Genomic DNA, 25783 nt, shown 5'->3' with positions numbered 1-25783 from the left:
ATAGCCCTGCTGAAGGTATTTGGGGTATTTAAATGCTGTCAATAGCTGCTAATTAGCGTCTTCACAGAAGTGGTGAAGAAGAGCATTTAGCAGTTTTTTTGGGCAGAAAATAAGTAGCCCCAGCAAATTTGGGGTACATGAAAATGGGTGCAAGCATTAAAGTTGCTAAAGTGAACGTAAAAAAACACCTGCAAACTTAAAAACACCTGGGGCATACTTGGGGACCCCCCTGAAGACTATTTTGCTAGCTTTTAAATTTGTTCTCCAACTTTGGACTTTTTCGCCCCCAAAATGAAAGTACTTTTTTGGGGTGATTTAAAATGACATTTTTAAACTTTTTTGGACGCGGTTTACCTTTCGGGGACTGTCCCAAGGGTGCAGGAGGGTTTCCGCCGAAAAGTCTCCGGAATTGAATACGGAGGAAACTTTTCGCATGGCGAAATTACGTCACTCGCGATACTTTACCGCAGAAAACGGCTTTTCGCACCTAACTGACTACGGCCCTATGTACGAGAAGCTAGGCCAGGCCCATTACTCAGCAACCCCTCCTGTCCCAGGAAATCAGGACTAGGTTTTAGATCATTTCTAATATTGGAGGTTAGAAAACCAAAGACCCCAACAGCCATGTGACACAAGAGGGGAGGGGGGGTGTCACTCTCTGCTCTGGTGCTTCTAGCACACACTAATCTGGATATCAGAAGTTTGTTGTCTTAGCTGAGCGTGCTAGAAGCACCAGAGCAAAGAGCGACACCCCAGACAGGAGAGAGGAACTGCACAGGTTGTGACAGGAGCAGGGTGCTAGAATGAAGACTAGGCTAGGACCTAAAGACCATGCACAAAACCCACTCCTGTAATATGCCAGGCACAAGACCCACCCCTGTAATATGCCAGGCACAAAACCCACCCCTGTAATATGCCAGGCACAAGACCCACCCCTGTAATATGCCAGGCACAAGACCCACCCCTGTAATATGCCAGGCACAAGACCCACCCCTGTAATATGCCAGGCACAAGACCCACCCTGTAATATGCCAGGCACAAGGCCCACCCCTGTAATATGCCAGGCACAAGGCCCACCCCTGTAATATGCCAGGCACAAGGCCCACCCCTGTAATATGCCAGGCACAAGGCCCACCCCTGTAATATGCCAGGCACAAGGCCCACCCCTGTAATATGCCAGGCACAAAACCCACCCCTGTAATATGCCAGGCAAAAGACCCACCCCTGTAATATGCCACAGGAAGCATAAGGTTATACTACAATTTTATATAGCGAGGTAATCGCAGGAAACGTACAGCGTAATCCCGTCATGCAGGAAGAGGTGCAGATGACATTGCCACATCCAATGATCTCAACAATAATGACATTTGTGGTATCTGAATTCTGCACCTCGCAGTGTAACAGGCATGAATGACACAGAAGGGCCCTTGAAGGCTGCTCTCGTCTCCTGTAATTAGTTCAGTCTGCCAATTGCTCCTGTACATTCCGAGACGAGGGCTGTTTATTTTCCGATGAGTGATATTAGGTGCAATTACTGCCGCCATGTTTTATGAGTCATGGTGCATACACACGGTCAGATTTTTCTTCAGACCTGAATGATAACAATTTTAAAAATCATTCATATCTGAAGGAAAATCTGACATAGCTGACATGCCTGAACGATGGACAATGAACGATGCGCGTTCCCGATGGTCAGATAACGATATCTGACATCTGATGTGTTTGCAGTCAGACTTGGACGATTCCATTCATTTTAATGCAGTCAAAAATCGTTCAAATCTTTGGTAAAATCGTTCAATCTTTCATCTGACCATGTGTATGCACCATCAAGGAGCGTACACACTAGACGACATGCTCCCTGAGCGATATCGTCTAGTGTGTCCCCGGCAGGATGTGCTCAATGTCGTTCATGACATTGAGCACACCCGCTGAACGATATCATTAACGATATCGTTCAGCGCCGGGCTCTCTCCCCCATTCCATAACATGTAGCAACCTGACGATATCGTCAGGTTGGCCTGCATGTTAACCCGATGAACGATAATGAGGAACGACCCGCGGGAATGCGTGTCGTCGTTATCGTTCATCATTTTTGTGTTAAAAATGGACGATAAAGTGGACGACTGAACGTTAACGATATCGTTAAGTCGTCCACTTTAATCGCCCAGTGTGTACGCACCTTAAGTCCCTTTACAAGCATGTCTTTAAAATGTGACAAGTACATTAAAATCAGGGGTGAGGGGCATATAAATAAGCCCTAAAACTTAATTTACATTTATTTATATTGGATGTGCAGGCTCGGTTCTACTCGGTTCCGTTCGGTTTTTTTTACCGAATCTTATTGGGTATCAGCTGTCACGAGTTTTGGATAGCCAATATGATTCGGTAAAAAAAAAACGAACGGAACCGAGTAGAACCGAGCCTGCACATCCCATACAGACCGGGCTATCCAACCAGATCCAGGGGTGCCCAAGAATCTTCCCAGCCAAAAAAACAATCTGCTTAGCATGCGAGACTTTCGGCCGACTGAACCAATAGGTCCAAAGGTTCAAGCCACTCGGTCAGAATGCCAAACTTCTGGTTGCAGAACTGGTCCTTTGACACTGGGGATGATCTGCACGTGTGTACGGGCGAATACCTATTCCTAAAGCGCCAAAATCTTCCGATGTACAGTAATACATATAGGACCTTACCGCAACTGCACAAGAGCTTACAATCTAAAAGTTAAAAAAAGACTGAAAATGTGATGGAACATGTAAGGTGACACGGTAAATGGTCAATCAGATGCAGAAGCTTTGATAAATCTGAATAGAGGGGCAATATTGTGGGGTCAGGTTACATGCCCGTCCTAAAGAAGGGTCTGATGCTGCATACACACACGGAACAACCATAGATATTGTTGATAGATTTCCCTCCAACTTTCTGTAGTGCAGCTCAAAACGATTTTGGTTGTACACACTGATCGATATCTATGGGGGCGATTCAATTGAATGCGAATTGAATAGCGCCAGGAGCTATTCAATTCAGTGCACTGTGTGGTCGGAGAATGCCGGTTATGGCGCCTTAACAAGGGTGTTAAAACGCGTTAACCCGCATTCTCTGACCAGAGTGCCGGGCGCACGGCTATTAGCGCCGCGCTAAGCAGTAATATAGCTGCGCGCCCGGCACTTTGATCGGATTTCTCCTCGCATCCCCAGGGGGGTGCGAGAAGAAATCCTTAGCGTGCCCAAACAGCGCGGTGAATTAAGTAGCCGCAGGAGCTCCCTCCCGCGGCTATTCAACATCGCGTTGAATTGAATTCCCCCCTATGATGGATATCTATGATAGAGATGTCAGTGAAGCTATCTTTTTACGGGCAAATCTTTACAAAACCGTCCAAGTTGGCCTGCATGCATGAAAGACCAAAGATATCGTTATTGTTCATGCGGGAACGCGCATAACTGGTCGTTGTCAGGAAGGTGACTACCAAAAAGTGAACGATAACTATAGGAACGATATAGTTCAAATCGCTCATAAAATTCGTACAGTGTGTACGCACCATAAGAGTTTGGAGACTGTGGCCCTGATTCAGAGCGGACGCTTTAACAGAGCGCTCACTCTGAATCAGGGCTCTCCCTCTTAGTTTTTAGAGCGGCCTCCTGGCCGCTCGTATAGCTGAGACCACCCAGAGCTACAGCAAGCGGCCAGGAAGATGGTCGTGATGGTCAAGACCATCAGGCTTGCGACGAGACTCTTGTGGTAGGGTCTCGTTGCCGCAAGCCCTGGAGTGCTTTCGGCTCTATCAGAGCCGAGAGCACTCCCACTGACATCACTTGTGATGTCAGTGGGGCCGGCCCCAGATGGTAGGCGTTCCCGTCTGGGCAGCCACGCCCCCAGCACGCCCGCCAAAGGGGGCATGCTGTCACTCACCATCGACAGCACTTCCCCTTTGTAGCGAGACCCGGAGCAACGGTTTGCCCGTCGCTATCCGGGTCTCGCGCATGCGCACGACGGAGCCGCCTCCGTCGTGCGCATGCGCACGACGGAGCCGCCTCCGTCGTGCGCATGCGCACTGGACCAACATTGAGCCGCTTGCGAGCGGGTCTGAATCAGGCCCTCTGTCTGGTGGCATTTAGGAAAGAGAATAGGTGCAGTATAAGAGAAAATCTGGAGGCAATAGGGAGAGGTGATCAGCAGAAGATGGAAGCGGTGTACTGTATGTACTGTATGTATTGTATGTACTGTGTGTACTGTGTGTACTGTAGAAATTACTTCTGGGAGAGTAACTGAAGAATAGATCTAAAAATGGACAAGATCGTTGATGCTTTGTAGGCAGAGACCAGGATTAGGGTAGGGGTCAAATGTAGACCGACAGAATAGCAGGAGGAGGGTGCAGAAGTCATTGCATGTTACATCGGAGTCAGGGGGTCATCCAGACCCGTTCGCGAGCGCAGGACGCTCGCAAGCGGGTCGATGGTGCCGAATTGCGCATGACGGAGGGAGCTCCGTCGTGCGCATGCGCGAGACCCGAATAACGACGGCCAAGCCGTCGTTATGGGTCTCGCACCAAAGGGGGCGTGCTGTCAATGGTGAGTGACAGCACGCCCCCTTTGGTGGGCGTGCCGGGGGTGTGGCTGCCAGACGAAGGCGTTCCCATGGGAACGCCTACCGTCTGAGTCCGGCCCCACTGACATCACTAGTGATGTCAGTGGGAGTGATTTTGGCTCTGATAGAGCCAAAATCACTCCAGGGCTTGCGGTCACCGAGACCCTACCGCAGGGTCTCGTCGCAAGCCTGTTGGTCGCGATGGTCTTGACCATCGCGACCATCATCATGGACGCTCGCTATAGCTGTGGGTGGTAACCCACAGCTATGCGAGCGTCCATGAGGCCGCTCCAAGTTGAGGGAGGAGGGCCCTGATTCAGAGCGAGCGCTCTGGTCAGAGCGTCCGGCTCTGAATCAGGCACTCAGTCCATGATGTGCTAGGACGTAGGAGAAAGTGTTGCAGTAGTGTAGGTGGGAGAGGGTCAGGGCATGTACTGAGATATCCTGCAGAAGAAAGGGATGGATGCGGGAGATGTTATAAGGGCAGCTAGTTGTCAGATTATATATCAGGAGTGCCTGAGAAGGTCACAATTCCCCAATAGCAGGGGGCTCGGGAAGGAGGGTAGATTGGTAGGTTATCCACAGGGTTCATCATAAAAAAAAAATATATACTTATGAGGAGTCAAACAAGCCCAGTATTATCCATGTTACACTGTCTAATGCCATGAAAGTGGAACATATGTACAAAGATCAGTATATAAATTATATATTATGCAGAACATAATAAGGGAGTAAAATGTGGCCCAATACTGTACAATGCTACAATGTTTCCAAAGGAAGTATCAGATACAGAAGCAGAAGATGCCATTTACTGTCATTAGGACCTAGGCCAATAAGTGACCAGAAATGAATAAAGTATCCAATATCTGATGCAGCGATGGACCCTGGCTACACAGCAGCACAGTGAGCGATACAGATCACAGGGATGATACTTACTACCAGGAAACACATTTATAGCAGAGAGACCGGGGATCATTTACATAGTGAACAGGCGCAAACGACACTGAAACCACTATACGCCCAGAATACCGCTCACAGGTTACTTCCTGCAGTGCTTTATATTAATTATAAAATGTGTTTTATTATAGAATAACCGCCCCCCCCCCCCTACATAAGATCTGTGCTAAGTGAGGTCATGACCTCGGCCGTCACTCAGGTCACTCACAGGTTATAAGGAACAAAATGTCCTCTACTATAGATGATAACAGTATCAGACTAAAACGCTCGCTACTACAGTACAGATTACACCGGCAGTAGTCACCGGACACCCATCACCTGTGTAACAAGTTATACGTCTCTCTATAGGCACACCTCGGGGGACAGGGCTTCTAGATTCCAAATATAATAGAATATATTATATATTTGCACATATCCAATTTCCGTGGAATGAAACACACACACACATATATATATATATATATATATATATACACACATACATACACATATACATTATATATATACACACAATTGTTTCGTTCCATGGAAATGTAATATGTGCAAAAATACAAGACGGGGAATTTGTTTTAGATTTTATATATATTTAATATATGACAATTCCAATCACAACCAATGATGGGGATTTAGGGGACGGAGGTGTAAATACAATTATAAACCAACAAAAATCTGCCTGCTAATGTTTAAGGCCAGAAAACCACAAAAACTGCAAAATGACCATTCCCGTCTGGCAGAGGTGAGTGGGCACACGGAGGGGCCCGTCTATGTACAGTGGGCTCCTATATCCCCGGCAGACGTATAGCAGCCGGCTGACAAAGGGCAGGAAAACAGCGAGTAGACAGAAAATGATTAAACCAGAGTGAAAGCGACAGAGAAGAGGCCATCTACATTCCACTCACACCATCCCGCGCCTCCCTGGGCATCACTCGCTGGCAAAGCTGCCAACGTGGAATTATTAAACCTGAAACAACTAACCTCCCAAATTACAGGTCGCCGCAAAATGACGCCTGTAATTAACAATAAAACGGTCTTAATGGAAGAATACTGCAGGACTGGCGGATCTGCCTTATGCTTTCATTACTATATTCTGCCATGTGCTGGACTCATGCAGCATCAGCCGTACAGGTTAATGTGACAGAACCGCGTCTGAGCCGTCACACAGCAGCGCAAGACACAGGACGGCCGGAATTAGCCGCAGCTCCCCGCCAGGCATACAAACATATAGAACAATAACTTATAACAGACATACAGCGAGTAAAAAATAAAAAAAAAATAAAAAAAAATGCAGGTTCGCCTGAAACATTATTCCAACCAGAAGAACACTGCGGGTGTGTGGTTACCATAGGAGAAACCTCAAACCGCAGCTTGTAAAGTGCTTCATTCTGCAGTGGCAAATCTAAATTACAGATGTATATAGGAGTATCCCCCCCCGCCCAGGATGGTAGACTCAGGGGGCTTACCACCATTCATAAGGCACAATAACTGGGCACATAATTTACTTCTGTACATACATTTTCTATCTAATTAGGGTACCTGTTTATGTCCCACAATACAGTTAGCATATTTAAATGCCCCCTCAGTGACTGCCTCACCCCCCGTTACCCCACAGACCACTTTACCTGGGACATCTGAGGCCTGAAGTTTATATCCTTGAGGTCTATAGATCCAGGGGACAAGTTATGGAGTAACTGGCACAGTAGGACCCCATCTCTGAGGGCTTGGGCCAAATCAAAGACCACAGCTGAGGGCCAGACCACCCTGTGATCAGGGGGCAGAACCTTGCAGTCTATCAGCCACCGGCCACACTGCCTCCACTCCTCCATGCTGGGAGCAGGGAGAGAGATTCCAGGTGCAAGCTGGCACCTCCTCGGATCAGACAGCGGGCAGGGTCACTCTGCTGGGCAACTCATGGCGATGCTTAGGGTGCAGAGGGTACAGGGGGGTGCAAAGTGGAATATGGGTGCAGTGTATGCGGGGGTGCAGTGTATGAGGAGGGTGCAGGGGGGAGAGAAGGTGCAGAGGTGTCAGTGTGGGAGGTAGGGGCAGGGTATGAGAGGCTGGAGGGTATAGTAAATTAGGGAGTAGTTTATGCTGAAGGTGCAGTGTGCGCTCAGGGTGCAGAGTATGAGGCTGCAGTAAGTAGTAGTTGTGAGGGTGCTGTGTATGAGGAAGGTGTAAAGTATACTGAGGGTGCAGAGTATGAGAAAGGTACAGTGTATGAGGAAAGGATGCAGTGTAGGAGTAGTACTGAGGGTGCAGTGTATGAGGAAAGGGCACAGTGTGCAGTGTAGGGTTAGTGCTGAGGGTGCAGTGCAGGAGGAAGGTGAAAAGTGTGAGAAAGGTATGAGGAAGGGGTGCAGTATAGGATTAGTGCTGAGGGTGCAGTGCAGGAGGAAGGTGCAAAGTGTGAGAAGGGTACAGTGTATGAGGAAGGTGCAGTGTATGAGGAAAGGATGCAGTGTAGGAGTAGTGCTGAGGGTGCAGTGTATGAGGAAAGGATGCAGTGTAGGAGTAGTGCTGAGGGTGCAGTGTATGAGGAAAGGATGCAGTGTAGGAGTAGTGCTGAGGGTGCAGTGTATGAGGAAAGGATGCAGTGTAGGAGTAGTGCTGAGGGTGCAGTGTATGAGGAAAGGATGCAGTGTAGGAGTAGTGCTGAGGGTGCAGTGTATGAGGAAAGGATGCAGTGTAGGAGTAGTGCTGAGGGTGCAGTGTATGAGGAAAGGATGCAGTGTAGGAGTAGTGCTGAGGGTGCAGTGTATGAGGAAAGGATGCAGTGTAGGAGTAGTGCTGAGGGTGCAGTGTATGAGGAAAGGATGCAGTGGAGGAGTAGTGCTGAGGGTGCAGTGTATGAGGAAAGGATGCAGTGGAGGAGTAGTGCTGAGGGTGCAGTGCAGGAAGAAGGTACAGTTAGTAAATACAGTGTATGAGGGTGCAGTGTAGGCTAAGTGCTGAGGGTGCAGTGCAGGAGGAAGGTGCAGAGTATACTGAGGATGCTGTAGCAATCCTTGCACTGTGCAGGCTGGGGGACACTTCCCTGTGGACAGCTTCATGTGCTGCGGGATCCTCTCCCTCTAGGAACAGCAGAGCCCATACTCATTATGCATCATCCATAGCACCGGGCATGTAACAAAGAGCTGAGAGCCATCCACACCCGGGGATCTTCTCCCTTCCTCCGGCTGCTGCTGCTCTCCTCTCCCGGAGCCCCGGACTCAGCAGTCAGACTCAGCTCTGATTCACTGCGCGCCCCCGCCGCCAGGGGCCGGGGGCGCGCACATAGGGCTGTATCCCGGAGAGGGGCGCGGCCTAGGCGGAGGGGGCGTGGCTTGTAAGCCATACAGACCAGCAGGGACATGGATGGACACAGATGGGACCCTCATTTCTATATGTGTCTGACAGCTCAGCCCATCAGTCAGCCTCATCCTGTAACCCTGCAACAATGTACCATGTGGCTGCAACTACAACTCCCAGCATGCCTACTTCCAGGACCACTGAACACAAAGCTGCAAGGACAGTTCATATGACCTGATTGCAGGCTCTCCATATCTTTGCTATTAGTGTGCACCCTCCACTGTCACAGACTTTCAGGTCCAACACCCTGATCACTGTCTCTTTCTCCTTTTCCCTATCAGGGGTATCTTTAAAGTGCAGGTTTTTAGAAATGAAGATGTTGCCCATAGCAACCAATCAGATTCTACTTAATATTTATCTGGTATGTAGTCAGGAAGCCGGCGGTCGTAACTGTCAAATCCGACATGGGACTAATGATGTGTTGAAATCCCGACGGAATCGAGTAATCAAGATTTTTCAACATGTTAAATATCCTTCCGGCCCCGACGTCGTCAGAATAGGGAATTTTGGGAATTTGACACAGATGTATATGGGCCCCTTTACCTGATGCTAAGGACAGGAGATCCATCTGAATTTGGTGCCCATTCTGAATGCGCACGACTCACGGCACAGTTTTATAGCGTGCGCTCATCCCATGATGCATACAAAGCATACTTACCGACATCTTCAGGGGGCGGGCCCAGACTATATATGTCATTAGGCCCCTCCCCCTTTATAGAAAACCCTTGCGATTCGTGAGGAGGGAGCGGGGCTAAATTATGCGATTTGCACCATTTAGCCCCGCCTCTTCCCTACGGACCGGAAACTTCCAGGTAAAATCTCCCCATCCTGCCCACTTCACTAGGAACTGGGTGGAATGCGGGAGATATGCCTACTCCGGGGGTGCAGGGGGTTGCCCAAAAAATCGGGGGCCTCCCGCGACTCCCAGGAGAGTAGGCATGTATGATACAAAGTTTGCTACAAAAAAATATTTGAAAAATTCCTAAGTCAATGAGACCTTCTAATAAAGCTTCTGCCTGGAATCTGCATTTAGGGCCTGATTCAGAGGCGCTCGCTTTTTGCGAGCGCTCGCTCTGAATCAGAGCGTTTTATCTTTCTTTAGTTTCGGCCTCCAGGCCGCTCGCAAAGCTGTGGGTGACCAAGCGGTCTGGCGATGGTCGCGATTATCGCGACCATCGGGCTTGTGTCGAGACCCTGCGGGAGGGTCTCGGCTCCCGCAAGCCCGAGTGGACTTCTAATAGAGCAGGAAGTCCACTACTGACATCACAAGTGATGTCAGTAGGACCGCCCACAAATGGCAGGCATTCTTAAGGGTACGCCTGCATTTGTGCAGCCACACCCCCCTCCCCGCCTACAAAATGGGGCGAACTGTCAATCAACATCGACAGCCGCCCTGTCTTGTAGTGAGCGACGGAGCTGCTGTTGCTCGCTGAGGCTTGCGCATGCGTACGCCGGAGGCGGCGCATGCGCAGGGGACAAACATCGACCAGTTTGCGAGCGCTATGCACTCGCGAGCGGGTCTGAATCAGGCCCTTAGTTCTGTTTAAACCTAAATTGTAGAAACTGATGCACAAGTAAAAAAGTGCTGTAACCGTAGCAACCAGTCAAATATTTCCTTTCACTCCGACTGTACAGGACAGAAGCTGATGGTCGCTGTCAGTTCTCCTCCCTTTTTCGCTGCTGTTATTTTATAAATGGCCCCAGTATGTTTTGTACATTTAGTTTTCTTCTGCACAGATCACAGACGCCCAAAGTCAGCCCTAATATGATAATATCTACATTACCGCAGGTGCTGCGTCTTACAATACAAACAAACCAATCATTTATTTTGCAGAAAGCTACAGGCGGCCCCAATTGTGCCAGATGCCCCCGTACTACTAGTGTCATCAGCTGCTTAGGGTTCGGAATTGCTGTCATGTAATGAAGATAATACACCTGTGTGTAAAGGATCATGTGTAGTATGAACAAATGTGCGCAGAAATGAAGATAGTGCGACACACAGGTTCGCTTTGCTTTATTTAAGAAAAGAAACTCAATGTTCTGGGCGTCTCCATTGCCCTTCTGTTCACCTGTGAAAGGGCAATCGACACGCCCCAAAGCCTCTGTTTATATGCTTAGCTAAACATAACTTTTGTTCAAAGCAAACCGAAGCTGAGAATCATATCATCTTCATTCATAGGACAGGATCAACAAAGCTACAAATGTGGTGAAACCCCCGAAAATGCATTTTTTCGGCGGTTTGACCGCATTTTCCATATACACCTTTGCTTTCCAAACTTGTTGCCTAATAGAAGCCTATGGGCTTCTCACCGGGAAACTTCCCCTAGAAGATCGCTCCCGGGGTCCCCTGCGGCTCACACATGCACTGGCCGACGGCCGCGGATTTGCAGAGGGACTCACAGTTCATAAACCCGACAGTCTTACCGGAAGAGCTGTCCTTTGCGTAAATGATCATGCATACGGAGTTACTACGTGCGTGCGATCATCGGCGGGGTGCATCGCATCCAAAATACAATGCTCGACACATCCCGCCGCCCATAGAGAGTTAGAGATTAATTGTATTTTGTAAGATATTTCAGAGCAAGGCTGTTAGTATGGGGGTCAGATTGTTGCTGATGCACACCGGTCTAAGTGTATGTAAGCACATAAATAATACTGAAGTCAGCCTCTTCATTCCTAAACGGCTGATAACAGAAAACAATTGTTTGCACTCAGTAAAGTCAGACATATAGGGCCTGATTCAGAAAGCACGCGATGCTGACGTTCACTTAGCAGGTCTGCCGACATTCTGGCAGCACGGTCGGCCAAGCAGGAGGGAGTGACGCTGCACAGGGGCGTGGCTGGGCATATTACACAGCAATGGGGGCAAAACGGGGGTGTGGCCACATAATCACATCATCGTGGCCCGCCCTCACTACTCAATGCCGATATATTCGGCATCGTGAAGCAGGGGCGGAGTCATGATGACGCAATTCATCGCAAATCTCGTCACCAGCCCCCCCCCCCCCAAGGTCAAGGGGTTTGTCTAGAAAATGCAGGGGGGTCGGCGAATTGGGTGAGTGGTAAGTATGTCACTTAGTTGACCGATTGTTTGCAAACGTGCATGGGTGAGAAAAATTGATTTGCAATGCACATGCATTCCGATGGTGTGCCTCAAAATGTGCAGATCCGATTTTGGTGCACGCACTGAGAACTGTTCAGTAATTTATGCAAAAATTGTCCTTCTCATGTGCCTGTGACGGACGTGTCACTGAAACCACGCCTGCCATAGGGCTTGTGCGAGTTTTGATGGTGCAACCGATGTTTAAAGCTTTACGCTCCAGATAGTGAGCGTCTCTGGCCTTGTACATTCAGATGCGCACTTTTACACAGGGAAGGGCCTTATCGTGATATTAGCATGAAGCCTGGAAACGCGACTGCAGCGAAATCTGCAAACAAGGATCGCACTGGGTGAGTCTCTGCATCAGTCCGCGGATCCTCTGGGAACTTAAACTATTACATTTGGGACTGTTATAAGACATTTTTGCTATACTGATTGTATTTTTGTATTTTAGCTTTTTTCAGGTCGTTGCAGGCAAGTCTTAGCAACCAGAGGCCCAGCAGAAGGAGTCTCCGACACAGCTTTGGAGAACATGGTGGGTGGAGAGGACAGGAAGGGAGCAGGAATCCTGAGAAAGACTGAACACGGATGTGTGGGCGCAGACTTGGATGCACGAACTGCAAATTACAGAGCTGAGCCGCACAGTCTCCTGGAAGAATCCCATTTATTTGGAAATGATGAGTGGAGGCAGAGATGGGAAGACTGGAGGCGAGAGGTCACTGCAAACCAGCTGATAACCAGGCATGCTGAGACTTCTAGTGCACAACAGCTGTATAGCTTCAGGTTGAGGTTAAGGAGTCTTATGTCAACATTTTTTTTAATAGTAATATTGCTTTATCAGAAACCTGTATTCTGGTAAATTACTAATAGCAGGTATAATATAACCAATACGCATGAGAACTAATATTAATGAGGACTGACATATATTCATGAGGCCTAATATTGATGAGGACTGACATATATTCATGAGGCCTGACTTATATGCATGAGGAGTGACATATATTCATAAGGCCTAATATTCATGAGGCCTGACATATATTCATGAGGCCTGACATATATTCATGAGGCCTGACATATTCATGAGGCCTGACATATATTCATGAGGACTGACATATATTCATGAGGCCTAATATTCATGAGGACTGACATATATTCATGAGGCCTGACTAATATTCATGAGGCCTGACTTATATGCTTGAGGACTGACATATATTCATGAGGCCTGACTAATATTCATGAGGCCTGACTTATATGCTTGAGGACTGACATATGTTGAAGCTGGATTATTGGCTGAGACAAGATCAGTTTAAAATTGAATCGCAGCGACACCATCTTGCGACTGGCCGCAAGACGCCATCTTAGAAATGAGATCGCAAGATGCCATTTTGTGAATAGCCGCCTAAGCGCCATTTTAGATAAACTCACACTTTAGTACATGTGGAGATATTACTATTAGCATCATGCGAATGCATCTGTGACCATCGCCATAAGTTACAGCGATTCACCAAAAGCCCATTTCATGACATTACGTAGTTTGGGTGCTCTGGATAAAGTGTATATTATTATAATTCCCCTAAAGGATATATTCTAGAAATGGCTTTACAGTATGTCAAAATTGGATTGCATTAGCAACAACAGAGCAAATGGCCACGTGACAACTAACCTGTGTAGACAAGCTTCCTGGATATAACGTCTGCTCTCACTCCAGGTGGCCCTGCTCGAATACACACCTTACATTAGCAGGCTTCCTGCAATAAAATACCTTCAAAGCCAAGAGTGTTATCTTAGGTTTGGGTCTTGTAGCTGTGCTAATTTGCATTTACACAAGATCCTGGGAGAACAAAGGACTTTACTTTTGAGCCTGAGAAGGGTGGGGGCTGCTGAGGGGGGCGTGTGGAACTATAAGGCTCAGCATTCCACACTGCTAGGTGTTCACTTTTTCATTTTTAAGTGCACTATTTCTCATACACACATTAATACGCATAATTGCGCTGGTAACTAATCGCATATTAGCAAATGCATAAGATCCTGTATGAAAACGCTGTTTATTAGCTTCATGCGCACGCATCTGCCCCAAGTTAACTAGCGTCTTTACATCACACCCCGCATACTCACACATTACATATTCACATAAAAGGTTTAATAAGCTTTAAGGTATAAGATTTAAGTTTGTTCAGTTAGTATAAATGCTGTGAAATAAAGATTATTTGGTAACTAAGGTTTTATACATGATAAGTAAGCCGTGTTTGGTATTGTACTGATGCGTACTCTTTCAACAGATTTCCGGTATTATCGGTGTGGAGATCGCATCATGCATTCTCAACTTATGGACCGCAGAGACTTCAAGCAACAAAATGTATATTATATGAACAACTGTTAGGATGTTGCATGAGGCGGGAACCCAGAGACCCCCAGTTGTTAGAGGCTGGGTTGTGTCTATTTGAATCAGCCTGTTAAATGCTCTGTAACAGATGCATCCCCCTTGAGGACCAATGGCATCAGCAACAAAGTTCTCTATTGTGTTGTCTATTTCTGGGGGGTATAAATATGTGTGCTCCAACACTTGGTCTTAGTCTTCTTGCTGAATGCTGACTGACGAGGGTTTCTTGCTGATGCCTACATCTGGACCAGAGAGCGCTGCGTATGTATCATTGTACTTGGGTCTGTATAATCTCTATGCACTTAGATTATATGAGGATCATAGCGTGTAACTGCTGTACTTTTACTTGAATAATACTTTGTGCTTTGGAACCACAGGTTCTAGGTCTGGAGTCTTTATTTACTGGATGACTGCGTACGCAAAATAGCGTCATCCTTAGAGGTTTATAGGTAGGATATTAGAAGGTATAGGCAGGGGTATATAGAGGTTCAAATATAGATTCCTTACATATATTCATGAGGCCTGACTTATATGGATGAGGACTGACATATATTCATGAGGCCTGACTAATATTCATGAGGAGTGACATATATTCATGAGGCCTGACTAATATTCATGAGGACTGACATATATTCATGAGGCCTGACTAATATTCATGAGGTTTGTATAATATTCGGGCCTGATTCATTACAGATCGCTATTGCGATCGCAGCTGTGATTATGCACAAAATCTCACTGCGAAAATATACTGATTGCTATCGCAATCTCGTCGCAGCCTAACATAAGGACGCCCACTACACCTTACACACATCCGTAATACTTAGCATGTCTGCAAAACCATCGCAGCCTCACGCACACCTGCACAATGTCTGACCTTACTCAGGGATTGCTAATCTCAGCGCATGTATACGGCATCGCAGATGGCTACAGCATCGCCGTGGCTAATTTATGCACGCCCCTGTAACAGAGTTCAAACACACTGGAACGCCTGCGTTTCGCCAAACCCGTCACCTTCCCCAAATGGTCACTTCCTGGCAATCACTCTGCGACGGGTCAGCGTAGTCAGTGTGAGCGCAGTGGAGCATTCTGCGTGCGTAATCACAGTTGCGATCAGTAATGAATCAGGCCCAATATTCATGAGGATCAGCAGTGGATTTTACTTAGGGGCTGCGATTAACAGAGAGCTTACAGTCCAGGTGCCTGCCAGATACATTGCACAGGTGCAGGGGCAAGGCCAGCCCGGGACTGTCATCTCCTCACCGGACTAGTGCACAGGCAACGCAGCCAGCCCCATCCAAGAGGCCAAGAGCTGCTGCTTATGAGGACTGACATATATTCATGAGGACTGACATATAATCATGAGATCCTGGTATAAAGCCTCTCAGTATGTGTCTTCATTACATCATAGCCTGTAAAGTGACAGCTAGGAGCTGATTGGTTGGTACTTCATCTCTGTCCACTTTATCTATCTCCAAGGCTTAGTACATCGACCCCAAAATGACATTCATAGGCTGCTGATCAAATGGCTATGAGAAATGTAAAGTGGTCTCTCACTAATAGCAAACCCTAAAGCATTGACAGAAGCCCCCTCCCTTCCCCTCAGGGAGGGGGAGCACAGCAGCAGCTGTAACACTAAGGAGCTACAATCACACAATACAATTCATTATATGTGACATCCCAGCACTACATAATACCACAATACATTATATATATATATATATATATATATATATATATATATATATACAGTAAACATAATCACAAATTAGAAACACAGACCAGAGTAAGTTCTCTCCTTAATATAGATAGTGACAAATGCATTAATAATAATAGACATTAGCGGAACACAATCGGGTACCTGTTCTTATAGCACATTGAGAAAAATTGTAAATAGATATGGTACCATTATTTAACCTAATAATATTTTAAATTAGCTCCTTTCTACTTAATTTTAATATGCAAATTAGGATTCCTGTTTATCGTTTGTGCATAGTATAATATTACAAAACAGAATGGGGAGAGAGAGAGAGAGAGGGGCGTAGGGGGAGAGGGGAGGAAGAGAGGAGGAGAGGGGGGAGAGAGAGAGAGAAAGGGGAGAGGGGAGGAGAGGGGGGAGAGAGAGAGGGAGAGGGGAGAGAGAGAGGGAGAGGAAGAGAGAGAGGTGGAGAGGGAGAGAGGGGGGAGGGAGAGAGAGAGGGGGGGAGAGAGAGAGAGGGGCGTAGGGGGAGAGGGGAGGAGGAGAGGGGGGAGAGAGAGAGAGAAAGGGGGGAGGGGGAGAGGGGAGGGAGAGAGAGAAAGGGGGGAGGGGGAGAGAGAGAGGGTGGGAGAGGGGAGAGAGAGAGGGAGAGGAAGAGAGAGAGGTGGAGAGTGAGAGAGAGAGGGGGGAGGGAGAGAGAGGAAGAGAGAGAGGGAGGGAGAGGAAGAGGGGGAGAGGAAGAGAGAGGGGGGAGAAGGAGAGAGAGAGGGGCGTAGGGGGAGAGGGGAGGAAGAGAGGAGGAGAGGGGGGAGAGAGAAAGGGGGGAGGGGGAGAGGGGAGGAGAGGGGGGAGAGAGAGAGAGGGTGGGAGAGGGGAGAGAGAGAGGGAGAGGAAGAGAGAGAGGTGGAGAGGGAGAGAGAGAGGGGGGAGGGAGAGAGAGAGAGGGGGAGAGAGAGAGAGGGGCGTAGGGGGAGAGGGGAGGAAGAGAGGAGGAGAGAGAGAGAGAAAGGGGGGAGGGGGAGAGGGGAGGGAGAGAGAGAAAGGGGGGAGGGGGAGAGAGAGAGGGTGGGAGAGGGGAGAGAGAGAGGGAGAGGAAGAGAGAGAGGTGGAGAGTGAGAGAGAGAGGGGGGAGGGAGAGAGGGGGAGAGAGAGGGGAGAGAGGAAGAGAGAGAGGGAGGGAGAGGAAGAGGGGGAGAGGAAGAGAGAGGGGGGAGAAGGAGAGAGAGAGGTGGAGAGGGAGGGAGAGAGGGAGAGGAAGAGAGAGAGAGGGAGAGGGGAGAGAGAGGGGGAGAGAGGGAGGGGGAGAGAGAGGGGAGAGGGGGAGAGGGAGAGAGAGGGGGGAGAGGGGAGAGAGAGGAAGAGAGAGAGGGAGAGGAAGAAAGAGAGAGGGGGAGAGGGAGAGAGAGGGGAGAGGAGAGAGGGAGAGAGAGGAGAGGAAGAGAGAGAGAGGGGGAAGAGGGAGAGAGAGAGAGGGGGGAGAGGGGAGAGAGAGGAAGAGAGAGAGGGGAGAGAGAGGAAGAGAGGGAGGGAGAGAAAGAGAGAGACAGGGGGAAGAGAGAGAGAGACTGGAGAGCTGACAGAATCAGCTCCTGGCCGGATATAACACAGAGCATTATCATTCCAGACAATAACGTATTGAGAATATTACCGTCGGCTGAGGGACTAGCGCTAGATTCCATTTAACGAGTCATCGGTTGGGTTAATTTGCAGACTAATGACCATCTAATGAAAACACAGTTTCCAATTTGTAGCCGGGAGTCAGTGAAAGTGAAACCCTGAACGTGCTGAAATATGAGACGCACATTTTAATGAAGATTTACAAGATTTTGTCTCGGTTAATGTAGAGATACCGGGTTGATGCAGAACTGAATGTGCACCTGTTTGCGGAGCGTATCCTTTGCGTGTTTTGGCACCGCGCACACATAAGTACGAGTGATGCAGAGTCATCCGCATTTTTATCACATCGACCTTTATGAACAAAGAGGTGTAACGGCGCGCTTACCCGTAGGCAGAGCTCAGTGAGGGCGTCTACACAGATCCGGACGTTACATAAGCGAAAATATACACCTGTTTGGAGGCACACCTTGTGCACCTAGTATAGAACTAGTGCAAGTACACAATGATAATGCCTTGAGGCTAAGGTCATCACCCGTCCAGGATTCCTCAGACAGTCCAGAAATCATCAGTGTTGTCCCGAGTTCGGAGGCTTGCTAAGCCCAGATGAGTGGTGTCTGGGAAATCCAGTATTAAGGGCAAGAGGGGCCTCTGGGGCCTATATAAGGGCATGATGATTCTCAGAGGTATATATAAGGGCACCAGGGTCTGAGGTATATAAAGGGGCATGATGGGGCTCTGGGGCATATATAAGGGCAAGGGGACATCTGAAGCATATATAAGGGCATTGGAGGCTCAGAGATATACACAAGAGCATGAAGGTGGTCTGAGGCATATAAAGGGGCATGAGGGGGATTTGAAACATATATACAGGCAAGGAGGTCTCTGAGGCAAACTGAGGTATTAGGGGGTCTCTGAGGCATTAAATTGGCATGAGGGGCTCTGAGGAATATAGAGGAATTGTGGGCTCTGAGGCATAAAAGGGGCACGAGTGGCTCTGAGACAAATATAAAACCTTGGGGGCATGATGGCGCTCTGAGGCATGTAAAGGAGCATGAGGGGGATCTTTATTAGAGAGGTTATATAACAGCCTGAAATGTGAGAAAGAAAGTGGGTGTAACTATACTGTGGTTTTGCCCACTCCCCCTGGTCCCCCCACTGTCCTAAATCAGAAAGTGAAATGGTGGCAGCCCTACTTGTAGCCAAGCAGGTATACATACATACGTGCTGCCACTTCTCATGATGTATACAGGCGTATATACACATTTATATTTTCTCTGCACATTTGTATTGAGCCCTATATGACTAAATTGCTTCCAAATCTGTTCACTGTGTTTTCTGCTAATTGTCTGTATAAGGTATAAACTATTAAACAACCAGTGTCTCAATAACCATTATCCATTGCATTGTGAGATAACGGATGGCTGAATTAAATATTAAAAAATGATTGTTATACGTCATGCATGAAGGTAACGTGTATTCTTCAGTGCGACCAGCGGCTCCGATCACAGGTCATTGCTGAATAGTTGCACATAGGGCCTGATTCAGACCCGGTCGCAAGCGCTGAGCGCTCGCAACCGGGATGATAGTGGCCCAGAGCGCATGCGCACGACGGAGCCGGCTCCGTCGTGCGCATGCGCGAGACACAGATAGCGACGGGCAATCCGTCGCTCCGGGTCTCGCACCAAAGGGGGCGTGCTGTCGATGTTGAGTGACAGCTCGCCCCCTTTGGTGGGCGGGCCGGGGGGTTGGCTGCCCAAACGGAGGCGTTCCCATGAGAACGCCTCCCGTATGGGGGCGGCCTCACTGACATCACCAGTGATGTCAGTGGAGAGATTCAGGCTGTGTTAGAGCCGAAATCTCTCTGGAGCTTGCGGCCACAAGACCCTACCACAAGGGTCTCGTCGCAAGCCCGATGGTCCGGCTCTGAATCAGGGCCATAGTGTGCTGGGCTGGTGTAGTGATCCATCTCAGTAGATTGTAAGCTCTGTGGTCCTTCCCTACCATTAGTTTGCATGATTTGGCACAGTAGCGCTGTGATGAATTTAGATGCAGGCGTAATACGGGTCCATGTGTATCTTATACATTATCGGTTTTACATGGGTGACACAAATCATTATATTAATGACACAAAATGAAACATTAGCAATCTGTAATCCGCAACAACACTCGGGAACATTATTCCTCGTGTTCAGGTCCCATGCTGTGCTGCAGAATTGTAACATCAGAATAAATTCAATTAACGGCAGGCTGAATAATAACACGCATATTAATGTTTAACGGCCTGAGGGGTACAGCAGATGTTCGCTTTTCTCCTTAGAATGAGGCAAAATAACATAATCAACATCAGTTCTACATTCTTCTACTGTCCATATAACCTGCTTCACATGGGAGCGTTCATCCAACATATATAACGCTTGTACCAGCCTGATCATTCCATTTACTGGGTGTCCCAGGCTGGTGTGTCCGTCACCGGGAATGCCTCATATAGAGGAGGATATACCACACCAGGGATTGGGATTAAGGGCCTGATTCAGACCCGCTCGCGAGCGCTGAGCGAGACCCGGATAGCCGTCGCTCCAGGTCTCGTACCGAAGAGGGGTGTGCTGTCGATGGTGAGTGACAGCACGCCCCCTTTGGTGGGCGTGCCGGGGGCGTGGTTGCCCAGACGGAGGCATTCCCATGGGAACGCCTACAGTTTGAGCCGAAAGCACTCCAGGGCTTGCCGCAACGAGACCCTACCACAAGGGTCTCGTCGCAAGCCTGATGGTCGCAATGGTCTTGACCATCGCGACCATCTTCCTGGCCGCTCGCTATAGCTGTGGGTGGTCACCCACAGCTAATGCGAGCGGGCAGGAGGCGGTTCTAAAAAAAAAATAGCCCGGCCCTGTTTCAGAGCGAGCGGTCTGTCAGAGCGTCCGGCTCTGAATCAGGGCCTAAGATGCATGTAAATGGTGTTAGCACATCCAGGCCTCATCAGTGACCCCTGAAAGGGACTATGGGCCTGATTCAGAGGCGCTCACTGTTTGCGAGCGCTCGCTCTGAATCAGGGCGTTTTTTTGGGGGGGCCTCCAGGCCGTGACCACCCACAGCTTGTGCGAGCGGCCTGGCGATGGTTGCGATTATCGAGACCATCAGGCTTGCGACGAGACCATGCGTTAGGGTCTCGGCTCCTGCAAGCCCGAGTGGACTTCCTTCTCTAATAGAGCAGGAAGTCCATTACTGACATCACGAGTGTTCCTTCGGGTGTTCCTTGTACAGCCAACCCCCCTCCCCGCCTACAAAACGGGGCGAGCTGTCTATCAATATCGACAGCCGCCCCGTGAGCCCCGGAGCTGCCGTCGCTCGCAGGGGCGAGGGCGGCGCATGCGCAGTGGGGGAACATCGACCTGCTTGCGAGCGCTGTGCACTCGCGAGCGGGTCTGAATCAGGCCCTATATCACTGAAGTTTGAAATGAGTGATTGGTTGCTATGGAGTAGCCAACGTTTGATTGGTTGCTATGGGTTACAGTAGCTTGCTCCTATGCCCCAGTTTTCATCAGTGTGTTCCTAATACCAGCCTGTTCTATTCCATCCTTGGGGAGCTTTGATTGACATTAATCAGTTGTGCAGCAAAACACTGGGGCTTATTTATGTGGAGATTTATCAGGTGTTGCCCATAGCAACAATCAGAATCTAGCTATCATTTTATGGGATGCACTAGGTAGACGGTGTTTGGTTGCTTTAGGCAAAACCTCAATTTTGTCTCCTCTAATCAGCGTCGTACCAGAGCTTTACTGCGACCTGTGCCGACCAGGTGTGGGGCCGCCAGTGCTATTCTGGCTGATGGGTACCGTGCATAGCACCTTGCTAGCCAGATGCAGGGACCGTGGGGTGGCATCGATGGTGCTGACACTGTGTCGGCACTGCTCACACCTCCATAGTTACATCCCCGCCTCTAATAAAATGGTGCAAAGTGTTAGCAGAGTAATACGAGGAACAAACTGAGGGCCTGATTCAGAGGAGGACGCTACTGCAATTCGCACGCAGACTCAGCGATTGTTTGCCATTGCGCCTGCATTGCAGTGCGCGTGTGCGAAGGCAGCTGTGCGATCCCGCAGCGATCGCCGTGTGAGCCCGCAGACCATGGAGGCCCATTGGAGATTGATTGACAGGAAGTGACCATTTTGGGGTGTTGACAGGGGGTGGTTAAGGAAATGCAGGGGTGCCTGGGCGTTTGAACGCCGTTTCCTGGGCGTGCATAAATTATCCACTGCAAGTGCATACGTAGCCCTGCGTGGCCGAAGAGCTTCCTAGGCTGCGGCAGGTCAGACCTGCGCAAGGGAAAAACGTCCGCCGATATACTTTGACGTTTCCGATATTTATGCGTGTTTGCGATCGCGCGTGCACGTACGAAGGCAGCAGTGGGCGTCTTTATGCTCGGGTGATCTTTGCTAATAAAACAAATAGTGCTGAGTGCAGTAGTTCTCCAGACAAATTGGCACACCAGAGTACAATATAACTGACGTGAGTAAATGTGTAACGCAGGTGTTGGTGCTGGTGGCGGTTAGCGCACACGTGGTACGGCCTCACCACATGTCAGTGGCGTAACTTCATCCCAGGTGCCCAGAGACAAGATAAATGTTGGTGCCCCCCAAAATTAAAATGTACCACCCCCCCAGCACCTATGCCAGCCCCAGCTGCTGCCCCCCTATGCAGTTTCCCCAGTAGTGGTCCCCCTGTTCAGTGCCCTCTGTAGAGGTCCCCCTATGCAGTGCCGCCTATGTAGTGCCCCCCAGTAATGGTCCCCCTATGCAGTACCTCCAGTACTAAGGGCCCCTGTAGTGCTCCCAGTAGTAAGCCCCCTGTAGAAAGCCCCCAGTAATGCCCCCTGCAGTAAGCCCCCAGTAATGCCCCCTGTATCAAGCCCCCTGTAATGCCCCCTGTAGTAAGCCCCCGTAATGCCCCCTGTAGTAAGCCCACTGTAATGCCCCGTGTAGTACGCCCCCGTAATGCCCCCTGTAGTTAGCCCCCAGTAATGCCCCCTGTAGTGAGCCCCCAGTAATGTCCCCTATAGTGAGCCACCAGTAATGCCCCCTGTAGCGAGCGCACACACATACAAAAAATAAAAAAAATACTTACCTGAAACCTCGCTCCAGTCCTGCTGCCTTCCGTCCCCGGCGCCCGCTCCTCGGAACTATGGGAGTGACGTCATGACGTCACTCCCATAGTGCATTGCGGGACCCGGAAGCGGAGCTCACATTGAGCTCCGTTCCTCCGGCTACCGCAGGGGGGAATGAAGGAGCCGGGCGCCTGCTGGTAATACACTCAGCGGGCGCCCGGCAAATAGGGGGTGCGACTGCACCCCCCGTATTGACGCCGCTGGAGGTGGAGCGCCGATCAGCGGCGCTCCATCTCCATGGCAGTGACCGGAACGGCCCGGGGGACAATAGAGCCAGGTGCCCCCTTAAGGGCTGGAGCCCGGCGGCAAATTACTCCATTGTCTCCGGGAGTTCCGCCACTGCCACATGTATTATATCAGGTAGAACAATAGGCAGCATATGACACAGCATACATTCCCCCTTTGGCGCTGCAGGCGGCGCTGCGCAGCATAGGTGGGCGGGGGCGTGATCACATCAACATGTAAGGGGCTTTGATGACGTGATTCAGCGCGAATCACGTCATCGGCCACCCGGACTGTTACTGAATACTGGTGGTCTAGTGTACGACGGCAGTGTTATAGTGTGCGTGTGGGTTATACAGCGGCACTAGGCTCCACAGTGCTGGGAGTCTCCTGGATCCGACCGTCCATGCAGAACGTCAGGGAATAAATATGCGCAGCTCTGTCCTACCTGTCAGATGCTGGATGGACGCAGCGCAGGAGCTCACTCTTTCCAGCACACGGGCATTAGTGTTTTATAACCTAAAGCAACCAATAGGATTATACATTACATTTATCTAATGCAGCTTAGAAAATGAAACCAAGCACCTGATTGTTTGATATCAATGATGTGGGAAATAGCATCATAATATTAAATACGCCACCGACAGGCGTTTCACAGATGTCTCTCCCTTCTTAAGGAGCCCGGAACATTATTGGGCTGGACCCCCTCTCAAAATCAGAATTCAGGAGGGAGCCCTGTGCAGAACGATTTGACAGTGGGCCGTGTAGGTGTGTAAATCTCCCGCATACAGCCCACCTCCTAGTGTACTGGGCAGAATGGGGGAGATAAAACCAGGAATCGCTGATCCGCAGGGAGGGGGCGGGGCTAAAATGATGCAAATCACGCCGGGGCGCGAGGAATAAATGTATAGTTGAACCATGAATTACATTTTTAGGAATGTTTTCTATTTTTCTCCACCTTTAGAGAATATCAGAGGGGTTAAAGGTACAACTAGCTGGATGTGTTGTTGAAAATATTCCTGTATAAACACTTTGCTACCATCTAGTGGCCAAGTGCAGTCATTACAGTCTACAAACCACATAAAATTCATTTAAAGCAGCATCAAACTTAAGTAGCAAGTTAAGTACCTTTCAGTTTAAGTATACATCTGTCATTTTCTTAGCTGTCCTTCAGCAACTCATTATCTTCTTTTCAAATTCTCTCTAGAAGGCAAACAAGTATGGCTGCCACAGGATCACAGCACTCCACATAACAAACCCAAACCTGCTTTTTAGAATCTGCCATCTATCTATCCCAGTAAAAAACGGCGATGAGGGCGAAAAGTCCGGCCTCTGACTTTTTTTGCCCCATATTGAATACGGGCCATAGTTGCACTATTAACAAATAATTTATGTATGTTACTATATGTGATTTATTTACAATGGTGATGAATTTTTGATGTTGAATAGTGCAATAAGTGCTTACATAAATGGATTATTATTCCTACTAGCTGTACAGCGCTTGGATTCGTTCCAGCCGAATACTTCCCCAGTCTGATGACGCAATTCGCATTGAATCGCATCATCGTGGCACCGGTAATCCAGATAGAAGGCAGCTAAAAGGTCGTCATGTATGTATTTAGGTCATACTTGCTCTCCCATAGAGTGCAGGAGACGCACGATTTTTCAGGCCGTCCTTCATCCTGTCTACTCCCTAGTAAAGTGGGCAGGAGGGGCAGATAATACCGGGAATTACTGGTCCATTTAGGGAGGGGCGAGGCTTCAATTATGCAAATTGTGCCATTTAGCCCCACCCCCTCTCCACAGACCTGGACTTTGGGGAGGGGCCTAATGTCGTGAAGACTTGGGACTTGCCCCCAAAGTGGTCATCTGCATCCATTTTGTGGACTGAATAAATAAATATTTAGGGACCTATTTATCATACATTTATTCATGCAGAAATCTTAATATCCACTTAGTTTTGTCAATTAAACCTGTCTTATTCATTATGTAGGTAATGTCATACTTGCCTAGCCTCCCGATTCGGCCGGGAGCCTCCTGAAAATCGGGTGCCGCTCCCCCGCCCCCCCCGAAAAGGCAGACAAGCCACCCATCTGCCCCCCTCTCCGTGGTTACAATAGAGATTGCCGCAGCGAGGGGGTGATGTGATTTGCGTTGAATCACGTCATCGTGGCCCCGTTTCTCGCTTCACAATGCCGTTAATCTCGGCAAAGTGTGGAGGGGGCTTCGGGAAGACTTGCCTTCCATTCCAGCCATATAGGAGAGCCAGCCAAGTGTCGGGAGTCTCGCGGACATTCCCGGAGCGTAGGGAAGTCTGAGTACGTGCGGCTGATGTGCGCCAGCAACACTCCTAACTGAATGGGCCCCAAAGAGGCAACGCTGCTATAAATAAGGGACTAAGGGGTCTATGTACTAAACCTTGGATGAAGATAAAGTCCCAGCCAATCAGCTCCTAACTGCCATGTCACAGGCTGTGTTGGGACTTTTATCTCCATAAATTTTATCTACACCCAAGGCTTAGTAAATAGACCCCGGCCCAAGACCCTCTTTGGCGGAGCCCCTCCTGTGTGACCCCCCATTAGTTCTGTATTTGGGAGGGGGCCTGACAGACTGACTGACCTACATGGTGCCGCTTATCCCATGGGGCGCGGCTGTAGCAATATACAGTAGTATTATAGTATAAACATGATGACATGCAGACTGATGACTCCTCCCCGGAAC

General features: G+C 49.0%; 1 protein-coding gene across 8 annotated transcripts in view; it reads right to left on the bottom strand.

The window, feature by feature from the left end:
• The window catches only part of VAV2 (vav guanine nucleotide exchange factor 2), a 189332-nt gene extending 181956 nt beyond the window's left edge, over nt 1-7376 (bottom strand). For all 8 annotated transcript variants that reach the window (XM_088453537.1, XM_088453541.1, XM_088453544.1 and 5 more), the window contains exon 1: nt 7161-7376. In XM_088453537.1, coding sequence (XP_088309663.1) covers nt 7161-7364 — 204 coding nt within the window. In that variant the 5' untranslated portion in view covers nt 7365-7376. The remainder of the gene's footprint in view (nt 1-7160) is intronic.
• Nucleotides 7377-25783: the final 18407 nt, after the last annotated feature.

This window comes from Taudactylus pleione, unplaced genomic scaffold, assembly GCF_031769625.1.
Source record: "Taudactylus pleione unplaced genomic scaffold, aTauple2 ptg000583l, whole genome shotgun sequence".
In the NCBI taxonomy this organism is placed as follows: Eukaryota; Metazoa; Chordata; class Amphibia; order Anura; family Myobatrachidae; genus Taudactylus; species Taudactylus pleione.
The sequence above is the reverse complement of the archived record's forward strand: the minus strand, read 5'-3'. Positions and strand labels throughout refer to the sequence as shown.